The 12,067-nt window shown below is 46.0% G+C and overlaps 1 protein-coding gene across 1 annotated transcript in view; it reads right to left on the reverse strand.

The window, feature by feature from the left end:
- The window catches only part of IQCA1 (IQ motif containing with AAA domain 1), a 187,889-nt gene that overhangs the window by 123,228 nt on the left and 52,594 nt on the right, over positions 1 to 12,067 (reverse strand). The window contains exon 6 of the mRNA XM_010862043.1: positions 10,772 to 10,977. Coding sequence (XP_010860345.1) covers positions 10,772 to 10,977 — 206 coding nt within the window. The remainder of the gene's footprint in view (positions 1 to 10,771; positions 10,978 to 12,067) is intronic.

Raw genomic sequence — 12,067 nt, forward strand, 5'->3', positions numbered from 1 at the left:
AATAGATGGGGAAACAGTGGAAACAGTGTCAGACTTTTATTTTGGGGGGCTCCAAAATCACTGCAGATGGTGACTGCAGCCATGAAATTAAAAGACGCTTACTCCTTGGAAGGAAAGTTATGACCAACCTAGACAGCATATTCAAAAGCAGAGACATTACTTTGCCAACAAAGGTCCGTCTAGTCAAGGCTATGGTTTTTCCTGTGGTCATGTATGGATGTGAGAGTTGGACTGTGAAGAAGGCTGAGCGCCGAAGAATTGATGCTTTTGAACTGTGGTGCTGGAGAAGACTCTTGAGAGTCCCTTGGACTGCAAGGAGATCACGTTTCTGTCAGCCAAGACGAGTAAGTTCTAGAGATCTACCACATGGCATGGAGCTAGAGTTTACAGTACTGCACACTTCACGTTTTTCCTAAGAAGGTGTAAGTGATATTACACGCTCTCAATACATGTGCAACAGTAAATCAAGGAAAGAATGGGAAGTAATTATAAAAAATTCAGACTCTTCACACTGAGGACCTACTGAATCAGAGCTTCGGGGGTAAGGGGGATCTGTTCTGACAAGCTTTTCAGCTGATCTGCTCTTTTTGTTTTTTTCAGGCCGTACCATGTGGGATGTGGGATCTTAGTTCCCCAATCAGGGCTTGAACCTGAGTCCCCTGCATTGGGAGCGCAAAGTCTTAACCACTGGACCACCAGGGAAGTGCCGTGAACTGCAGTGTGAGAGGCACTGCAGTCTGACCTGATGTTAACTACAGAGTTTAGCTGGACCTTCAGCTCAGCTCCGCACATCTACTGCATCCGCTGAATTGCAGGCACTCTGCTGGGTTCAGTGAGAACCTGAGGAAGACACCACTGCCCCGTCCCTTCCCCCAGAAGTTTGCAATCCAGAGGGAAACACTCAGGTTCGGTGGAGGGGACCTGCGGGCTAGGGGTGTGACCTGGAATAATCTGTGGACCTTAGAGAGACAGTCTGGCCACTGCACTTGCAGAAGAGCCTCAGGGCCTGTCTTTCCATGGGACTTAGTGCACGGACAAGCCTATAGCTGCTGGGTGCTCTCCGTCTGATTTACTGTGACGATGGACAGCAAAATATGCGATTTCACACGGGTATGCACCCGTCCTGAAGGCCTCTGTGAGTAATGTCGAAGACCTTGATTTCTCATCCACCTCTTCTATGTCCCCCATTCAAGCTAATATATTTTCCAGCAAAGCCAACGGCAGAAAAAAAGCTCTTCACCTTCTCAGAGGAGTCACCCACACATGTTCATGTCTCTTCCACAGACCACAGCTGCTTTGGAGGATTTACTGAAACTATAACTACACAAGGAATTCGAAATGATAACCCGCAGTCACTCCCCCTGGCCATCCGTTTCCCTCTATCCTCCTGAAATCTCTTTTTAGTTTCTGAAAGGAACTCATGCTCAAAAGAGAAAACCCGGAATATAAAGGCAAAGAAGAGACAGAGCCCTGGTTCTGTTCCCGGGAAGGTATAGATCATGAACATTCTAGTGGTTCTTTTTGATGTCCTGCAAAGTCCTCTGAATAATTCTGAACCTTCCCCTGAGGACCAATCGGGGTTTGACACAATGGTCAAGCTTCCGAAAGCCTCTGCTCACCCTGGCTTTAGTTCTGCCAGGAGCGACCCCAGCTTTTAGCCAAGCTACCTGACTGTCCTGAGTCCACTTTGTCACCTGCAAAATAACTGGAGTCAGCCAGCATTCTCAAATCCCACGGTTCCTCTGTGGCTCTCTCCTGTTTACCGACACAGACTGTCACCACACTCTGCAGAAAGAGGATCAGAGGCTGGGGCAGAGAAGGAGCTGGGAACAAGGAAAGCTCTGGGCTTCCAGGCGGTACCCAATGAGCAACTGGGCCATAGGCAACTGCCATCCTTTCCCATGAAATGACAGCGGGGTCCAAGACGTACAGGTCAGGGTTTTGGCTGCTGGGATGTTCATAAGGAGGACGTGAGCTCAGTGTCTTGGGAGCTGCAAGGCTTTTGGAACCAAGGGACCTGAGTATCAGTGGCCTCTCGTGAGTCACGGACTCCAAGAAAGACACTCAACTGTTCCCAGCCCTGGGGTCCCAGAAGAGCATCCATGGAAAGCATCTGGCAAGACCCTCCTGGAGGAGAAGCGGTAGGTGACACAGGTCCAGAAGGAGGGCCCAGCTTCCTAAGGAGTGAACAGTGATGGAAGTTGGTGCGGACCCAGGGGCTTAGGAGATCCCAGCCGGGGACAGCACAGCTGGATAGGAGAGATCCGAATGTCTTTACTGAAAGAGATATTCACTTTTCCAGGCTGATGGGAAACTCTAAGGGTCTGCCCTGCTCCAGACACCTTCCCAGCACCATTCTCAGCAGATTTCTGCTCTTGGCTGGGGAGGTCTACTGGGCAGTGAGAGAGGAGTCTATAGGACTGTCTAGGTCCACAGGCCTTAAAATCACAAAGCTTCATTTGCTGAATGGTACCCAAAAGGGCGAATTTTACTGCATTTAAACTCAATCTTAATCTTTAAAATAAAAAAAAAACTAGACAAAGCAATTCCAGGACCTCTTCAGGAAGAACGTGTATGTCCTGGTGATCTGCAGACGCGCTGCTCCTGTAGACAAGTCACATCCCGGCTCCCCACCCCAGGGACTAGAAGCGCATTCCACCCTGTCTAATTTTTGTTTGCCTGCCTTGTCATTATCCCCTCAGCTTTATCCCCACCCCCAGCCCCCACAGCCCTTCCGCCCCCGCCTCCACCACCAGCCAGTCCCTCCTGCCATCAGGAATGTAGCATTTTGAAAAGATGCTCGCGGCTGCGAATATAAAGGCCCAGACTCAGGAACGGAAATGCAGAATGCTTTGACTGCGGCAACTATTCCACATTGCAGGCTTGTATGTCTGAGAATGTGCTGGCTTTCCAATAACAGCATTGGCTGTTCTTGCTGCTATTGATATGATGGTGCCATTTAAAATAATTACTGAGGCCTGATCATGTGCCACACACTGTCCTAAGGGCTTTATACATATTATTCTGTTATCCCGTCTGTGAGGTCAATACTGTTAATACCCTCACTTTAAGAGGAGGAGAAACAGGCACAGAGAGGTTAAACAACTGGTTCAAGGTCACACAGCCTGTAAGTGTTAGATCTGGGATCTGAACCCAGGCAGCCTGGCTCTCAAGACCACTCCTGCTCTGTTTGCATGATCAGCAGTGTACTTGCTTATGATACAGAGCATGATAGGTGCCCTCACATCATTAGACTAAATGGCAGAGGCATTTTATTTCCCAGCCAGGCTCACCCTGCTGAGGATGAAAATCATTTCAAGACCCCAGAGTCCTGCCTCTTTGCTATCACTTCTGATTGACCCAAAAGGGCGAATTTTACTGCATTCAAAGTCTATCTTAATCTTCAAAGCTATGACCAACCTAGACAGCATATTAAAAAGCAGAGACATTATTTGGCCAACAAAGGCCTGTCCAATCAAAGCTATGGTTTTTTCCAGGAGTCACGTATGGATGTGAGAGTTGGACCATAAAGAAAGCTGAGTGCCAAAGAATTGATGCTTTTGAACTGTGGTGTTGGAGAAGACTCCTGAGAGTCCCATAGACTGCAAGGAGATCCAACCAAATCCATCCTAAAGGAAATCAGTCCTGAATATTCATTGGAAGGGCTGGTGCTGAAGCTCCAATACTTTGGCCACCTGATGTGAAGAAGTGACTCATTGGAAAAGACCCTGATGCTGGGAAAGACTGAAGGCAGGAGGAGAAGGGGATGACAGAGGATGAGATGGTTGGATGGCATCACTGACTCAATGGACATGAGTTTGAGCATGCTCTGGGAGTTGGTGATGGACAGGGAGGCCTGGTGTGCTGCAGTCTGTGGGGTGGCAAAGAGTCGGACAAGACTGAGCAACTGAACTGAACTGAATCTTCAAACTTAAAAAAAGATTAGCAAAGCATTCCAGGACCTCTTCAGGAAGAATGTGTATTTCCTGGTGTGTTGGCTTAAAAAGTGGAACAAGGCTATGTCGTTTATACCATTTCCAGATTCCTTAAGATTACACGGGTTAAGAGGAGTCTGCTAAGAGCCCAGGAGAAAAGCCACAGGGCCAGTCCTAGAGCTGCCACCCCACCCGGGGGTCTGTCTTCTCTCTAGATTGAAGGTGAGCTGGATGCCAGGCACAGTTTCAACAAATTAAGATGAAAAATGCAGGTGGGGAGATATGGTCCACACGGGACCATTTGCAAAGAAACAAAGGCCTAGAATCAGAGCTGACAGTCACTCAGGTGGCTCTGATGCCCGTGTGGGGAATGGGGGAAGAGACTGTGCATCTTCAATGACAAGAGTCCACAGTTCCATAGACTTCAAGGTTCTCCTTGAAGAGGTTGGATGAGATCACTTCCAAGACTCCTTTATGGTACTTCAAAAGGAAGGTCAGCCACGGGATAGTGAAACTTAGATGACAGTTCAGGCAAAGTCCCAAGCCGAGAGAAATACCAGTTATAGCAAAAGATGATCTCAAAACAAGTATTCCCATGACTGTGTCATCCAATATGGTAGCCTCCAATGACACATGGCAGGGCTTCCCTGGCGGCTTAGTCGAAGAGAATCTGCCTGCCAATGTGGAAGACACAGGTTTGATCCCTGGGTCCAGAAGATACTCTGGAGAATGAAATGGCAAACCACTCTGGTATTCTTGCCTGGGAAATCACATGGACAGAGGAGCCTGGTAGGCTGCAGTCCACAGGGTCTGAAGAGTCAGACATGACTTAGCAACTAAACAATCACCACAAAAATGTATATAAATAACTATAGTTTAGAGATCACTTAATAAAAGAGACATCACAAAGAAAAGCGTATGAATGACTGGGCACTTCACAGAAGAAATGCTACCAACAAAAAGACTGAAAGACTTTCCAACTCTTCCAAATCATACAATAAATGCAAATTAAAAGATTACCGAGAAGTCACTGTTCTCGTATCGATTTGGCAAAATATTAAAAATATAAAAACGGATTCATTAGCCAATGCATCTACCCAACAGAATGTTAAACAATCACGAAAGACCTCTTTTGGAAACTATTTTACACACAAAAGGAAATCCAATGTTAAATTTTTTAAAATTAGAAAAAAGATTCATAAAACTAATTAAAATATACATTATACATGAGAGAAAAACACTGGAGAGCAATTTGCCAAAAATTTTTATAGTAGGTATCTCTGTATACTAAAATTGTAGATTTTCTTCTTAAACTCAACCTTGTAAATTTTCTACAGTGAGCATGTATTACTTTTACCACTGGAAAAAGGACTTCTTTTAAAATAATTTAAAAGTTGACTTGAGAAAGAAATCCTACTTTTGACGACTACCAGTACAGACTAAATGCGCTAAGAACAAGTATTCTAAATTATGGGAGTTTATATTAATTGTAACTTCTGGTCATTTTTAGTTGTCACTGTGCACCCTGTTGGAATTTATCCTGAGGATTGATCGATGTTTCATGTTTCAAAAGACAATATTTGCTTTTTATTTGTCTTTGATTTAAAAAAGCAAAGAAAAGGATTTTTATCAAAGTCAATCAGATAAATGTAATCCAATTATGAAAATAAATCCACCCTTGATCTTGCATTACTTCAAAAGAATGGGTCTTTACGTCTGTGTGAATTATACACAGCACACCCATGGGACCTGCTCTAACTTAGCCTCCAAACTGCCAGGTCAGCAACACCAGGCTGGAATGCTCTCAAGGGGACTGGCTGGGCTGGGAGCGCTGGGTCTTCAAAGGAAGCCCAGAGCCAGGGGGAAGGGCGGCTCCCAGGAGGCACAGGGTCTCCCGTGACCCTTCAGCATCTCAGATCGGGGAAAACTCAACTAGCCAGCCTCCAGGCACCCTATTCTCTCATCAGAAGAGAATTTCTAAGAGTGCTCTGCAGGTATTGTATTAATCTACTTTTTTTTTTTTTTTTAAACAGGGTGTTTTAACATTTTAATGTTTATTTTGGATTATCCCAAACTAACTTCATGCCTTTCTTTACTTTCTAATATATTTTCAATGAGGCTTTTAATTACTAAAATAATACTCATAAAAAAAAAGACATCTAACTGTACAGAAGAATATAAAATAAAAAGTAACATCGCTACATGAAGTATCATCACTTCAAGGCATATAGATGGGGAAACAACAGCAACAGTGAGAGACTTTATTTTCTTGGGCTCGAAAATCACTGCGGATGGTGACTGCAGCCATGAAATTATAAGACGCGTGCTCCTTGGAAGAAAAGCCATGACAAACCTAGACAGCATATTAAAAAGCAGAGACATTACTTTGCCAGCAAAGGTCCACATAGTCAAAGCTATGGTTTTTCCAGTAGTCATGTATGGATGCGACCATAAAGGCTGAGTGCCGAAGAAATGATGCTTTCAAACTGTGGTGTTGGAGAAGACTCTTGAGAGTCTCCTGGGCAACAAGGAGATCCAACCAGTCCATCCTAAAGGAAATCAGTCCTGAATATTCATTGGAAGGACTGAAGCTGAAGCTGAAGCTTCAAATACTTTGGCCACCTGATGCGAAGAACTGACTCATTAGAAAAGACCCTGTTGCTGGGAAAAAGACTGAAGGCAGGAGGAGAAGGGGACGACAGAGAACAAGGATGGCATCACCAACTCAATGGACATGAGCTTGAGCAAGCTCTGGGGGATGGTGAAGGACAGGGAAGCCTGGCTGGCGTGCTGCAGCCCATGGGGTCACAAAGAGTCAGTCTCGACTGACCGAGTGACTCACCACCAACAACACCACTATTCTTGTCCCCAGTGGTAGCCACGCTAACAAAGTTTCTAGTGAATCCTTTCAAAAATTTTCCATGCATACACCAAGATATATTTTAAAATCCATGTATGAATGTATCTTTGTATATGTGGGTATAGATTATATATATTTTAGCTTATTTGGGGTTATAACTGTACACAGTGCTTTCAATTTGGTTATGTCACCTTGTAAACTGGATTTTAAAAGTTTATATAAAAGTAAAGAGGGCTTCCCTAGTGGTTTAGAATGGTTAAGTGGTTTTTATGTATTTTTTATATATATATATTTATATATTTTAGCTTATTTGGCATTATAACTGTACAGTGCTTTTCAATTTTGTTATGTTACCTTTTAAACTGGATTTTAAAAGTTTATATAAAAGTAAAGAGGGCATCCCTGGTGGTTAAGAATGGTTATGTGGTTAAGCCTCTCCCTGCCAATGCGGGGGACACTGGTTCAATCCCTGGTCCAGGAGTCAGAAAGAAATGAACAAATAAGAATCTTTTTTTAAAAAGTAAAGAATTATTTCATCTGCAGGAAATGTATTTGCGCGCATCTGTTTTCTGAAGTCCTCAGAAAAGAGAAGAAAGTTGCTGATAAGGAAAGTTCACAAACAGAGGGCAGATCATCTTCGTTAACTATGAAAAGGAAGGTTTCAATTATAAACCAAGATGATTTAAACAGAAGGCAATTCTTTTGAAAGAGCTGCCTTTCTACCTCAATTTCCATGATTGCAGAAAACCATCCCGAGTGCATTTCCTCCAGACACAGTTATGTAATCAGATAAGAACGGAAAACCTCGGCCCTGCTGGTCTGCACAGGCCACTGCTTGGATGGGAAATGTGATCACCACCGTCCCTTCTCTGCAGCAGGCACCGTCCTCAAGGGGCGTCCACTGCTTCAGGGGAGGGGCCCAGGGGTGAGCAGCTGGCTACAACACAGCGGGAATCATTACGGCCTGCCCCTGGGGCTAAGTCTTGTCCATGTGTCACAGATGAGGAGATGGACTGCACGGAGAGGCTGAGCCACTTCCCGACGCTGCACAGCTGTCCTCAGACTCCGCTGTGTGTGCTCACACAGACCGCCTGCAGGAGGAACGGGGAGGGTGCCAGCAGAGCTCAAGGGGGAGACAGAAAGGAATCGCAGGGAGGCCCTGAGCAAGGGTGTCATAAAGAGGCTGAAGCTGAACAATAAGCTGGTGGTCCAGGCCAACGGGGAAGAGAAGAGAAGGCAGAGGAGTGAGGACATCGCCTGGACCTTGGGCCGCACCCTCCAAAGGTCTCAGACCAGGAGGGGGTGAGTGCTGAGACCCGGGCAGAGACCCCGGAGGGCCTGGAGAGCGTCACGGACCGCCTGGGTGATGCGAGGTGTCTTCCTGTGTGAGTGGCACGTGACGGGGTTGGATGGAGCTGGGAGCAGGGGACCTGCTGGTGAGACAGCCCACTGGTCTCCAGAGGCCTGAGCTTGGCACCCCGGGTGCTCCTGGGGAACATGGGGCTTGGGAAGGACTCAGCATCCCACGGGATGAGGCCTGTTCAGGAGACGAGAGACCGGAACTGCGGCTGCCCAGGGACTCGCCCCGGCTCCCAGCGGGTGCTACCAGGACTGGTGACTTCGCTCTGCAGTCAGATGCCATGAGGGGACATTCATGTCTGCAGATATCCTCAAAGTACATACTTAACCTTAAAGAGACTGTTTTAAATCAGAAGAGACTGCTACCTGTTAAGCTTTTCCTATATTGCGAGCGGGGGTTTAGTGGAGGGCGGTGGTGGGGCAATCTGAGAACAAGTGATTGGAATACTCAGTTTTGGTATTTGAGTAACAGAAAAACATGCTATTTTTAAAAATGAAACACTAACATCTTTGCTGGTAACTGTATCTTTTCTTTGATATATTTTCTAACAGCTTTATGGATGTATAATTAATATATAATAAACTGTTCATGTTCATGGGGTTCCAGCAGTATGAATAATGGAGTGGTTTGCCATTTGCTTCTCCAGTGGAACACATTTTTTCAGAATTCTCCACCATGCCCTGTTCGTCTTGGGTGGCCCTGCATGGCATGGCTCACAGCTTTATTGAGTTAAACAAGCCCCTTTGCAATGAGAAGAGAGAAGGGGGCGGCAGAAGATGAGATGGTTAGATACCATCACCGACTCAATGGACATGAGTTTGAGCAAACTCCAGGAGATAGTGAAGGACAGAGGAGCCTGGGGTGTTGCAGTCCACGGGGCTGCAATGAGTTGGACATGACTGAGCAGTGGAGCACACACAAAGTGTTCATATTTAAGTGTAAAATTTGGTAAGTTTGAGATACCTATCTATCTACCTATCTATGTATATTTTATGTCTCCACCAAACCATCACCACAATGAACAGTGAGGAGGAAGCTGATAAAAGAGAACCCGTTTTGCTACAAAATATCCCTGAAAACACATATAAAGAGAAAAACTCACAAAAGTAATCAATTTTGAAATTTAAGAAATGATAAATATTTAAAAGCTCTATTTGGAAAGAAAGTTATGACCAACCTAGATAGCATATTGAAAAGCAGAGACATTACTTTGCCAACAAAGGTCCGTCTACTCAAGGCTATGGTTTCTCCAGTGGTCATGTATGGATGTCAGAGTTGGACTGTGAAGAAGGCTGAGAGCTGAAAAATTGATGCTTTCGAGCTGTGGTGTTGGAGAAGACTCTTGAGAGTCCCTTGGACTGCAAGGAGATCCAACCAGTCCATTCTGAAGGAGATCAGCCCTGGGATTTCATTGGAAGGAATGATGCTAAAGCTGAAACTCCAGTACTTTGGCCACCTCATGCGAAGAGTTGACTCATTGGAAAAGACTGTGATGCTGGGAGGGGTTGGGGGCAGGAGGAGAAGGGGACGACAGAGGATGAGATGGCTGGATGGCATCACTGACTGGATGGATGTGAGTCTGAGTGAACTCCGGGAGTTGGTGATGGACAGGAAGGCCTGGCGTGCTGCGATTCATGGGGTTCCAAAGAGTCAGACACGACTGACTGAAATGAACTGAACAAAACTGATTTATATAATAAAGGACTGAATTCCCCAATCAAAACCATGTAACTCTGATATCGAACATTCCGAAAGAATCTTTGTAATAAAATTTAAGGATTATTGAGGAGATACTGTCTTAAGACCCCATACAGAGTTAACGCAAGAGAAGCTTACCGACTGTTTAGGTTTTTCTGAATCACTGTAAAGTAACTGATGTATGTCAGACACCTGTTGCTGCGTGGTAAGTCACCCCAACAGTCAGTGACTGAAACGACACACGTGACTGTGGGTGGGGAGCCAGGTGTGGCTTAGCAGAATACCTGTGTCTCAGGGTCCCTGCCCCCTCAAGGCTGCAGTCAGTGTTGGCTGGGGCCGCAGCCTCACTGGAAGGCTCGCCTGGGGGAGAATGCCCTGAGTTCACACACATGACTGTGGACAGGACTCTGTTCTTCTCAGGCTGGAAGGAGGCCCTAGGCTCCTTGCTGGCTGTTGCCAGGAACCTCTGTCAGTTCCTTCCAAGTGGGCCCCTCTGCTGGGCAGCACCTGACCACTCCCAGAGTCAGAGGGAGAAAGCATGTGAGGGATTGAGAGGCAAGCAGGACGGCAGGGTCCCCATTGCTTTTGCCACACTCTTTCCTTTAGAACTGAAGCTCCAGGTCTACATCACATGCAAGGAGGGGAGGGCATCACCAGGGGAAGAGGCGGGGTCCGCAGAGGCCATCCGCCTACCACGGGGATCTGTCGTTGTTCAGTCGCTCAGTCGTGTACAACTCTGCGACCCCATGGACTTCGGCACACCAGGCTTCCCTGTCCTTCAACTCTTAGCCTTTTTACTTTTCTAAAATGAAGCCAGAAAAGCACATGAATCTATAACAGCATATTTCTATGCTTAAAAATATCCCAGGACATTGCCCGCCACAGAAGAGACCATCAGGACAGACACCCTGCACTCACCTGCATTCGATGAACCAATGACGGATCTGATCCTGAAGGTTCTCCTTGATGTCGGGACCTTCTGTGAGTTTCAGGTCATCCTTGATTGTGACCAAGGCATCTCTGTATTCCTCTTCATGCTTTATCTGCACCTTATTCCTCAGGTGGCACAGCCTGTCAGCCTGGATCATTGCGGCACTGACTTCATTAAACAAAGGAGGTGGATTCTGAAAATACAGGCCAAAAGCTTTGAGATCATGAAGGTTATAGTGCTGGTGAAAAATATTAGAGACTAGTGAAACATATCAATATCTTCAATAGTGTCTTACCCAAGGCCCTTAAGAAGTACAAACAGAACGAAAGAATCAGAACTTGCAGGAGAACTTGAAGGAGTGATTGGCCACCGTGGGGAGGAAGGATCAGATCACTTCATACATTTTCGAGAAACTAGCTGGGGGTGGGGGTAGGTAGCTGAAAAAATGCATATTTGGTAAATCGTTCAAAAATTATTCAAATTACAGAAAGTAAAGCTTTTCTAAATCTTCTTGGTTAGGGGGAGAGAAAAGAATATAGAGTAAGAAAGCAAGAACCAATGAAAGGAGTGGGTGTTCTGATTTCAAGGAAAAAACGCTGCCAGGATTTCCCTGGTGGTCCAGTGGATAAGAATCCACCTGCCACTGCAAGGGACGTGGGTTCAGTCCCTGGTCCGGGAAGATTCCACATGCTGCAGAATGTCTAAGCTCATGTGCCACAACTACTGAAGCCCTCACACCCCAGAGCCCGTGCTCCACACAACAGAAGCCATCACACCGACCGGCCTGCGCGCCACAGCTAGAAAGTAGCCCCTGCTCGCAACTAGAGAAAAGCAACACAGACCCACAGCACAGCCAGAAGTAAACACATAAAATTATGAAAGGATAAATCATGTTAACAACACAAGCTACCAATACTGCAAACGCATTGATTCGTAATATTTTGTGCTGGATTTTGTTGTCTTCTTTGCTCTTGATATTAGTAGGTCTGTCTTGTCTGTGTGATGAAATGCCATATAATGCTGTGCTTCTGTGCGGATCTTCCCATGTTCATTCAGGTTAGCAGCATGAAGTCGGCTACGGGAATATTTACACCATAAGTCAGTTCAGTTCAGTTCAGTCGCTCAGTCGTGTTCGACTCTGCGATCCCGTGAATCACAGCACACCAGGCCTTCCTGTCCATCACCAACTCCCGGAGTTCACTCAGACTCACGTCCATCGAGTCGGTGATGCCATCCAGCCATCTCATCCTCTGTCGTCCCCTTCTGCTCCTGCCCCCAACCCC

The sequence above is a fragment of the Bison bison genome, unplaced genomic scaffold (genome assembly GCF_000754665.1).
Source record: "Bison bison bison isolate TAMUID 2011002044 unplaced genomic scaffold, Bison_UMD1.0 scf7180017864475, whole genome shotgun sequence".
NCBI classification, from domain to species: Eukaryota; Metazoa; Chordata; class Mammalia; order Artiodactyla; family Bovidae; genus Bison; species Bison bison.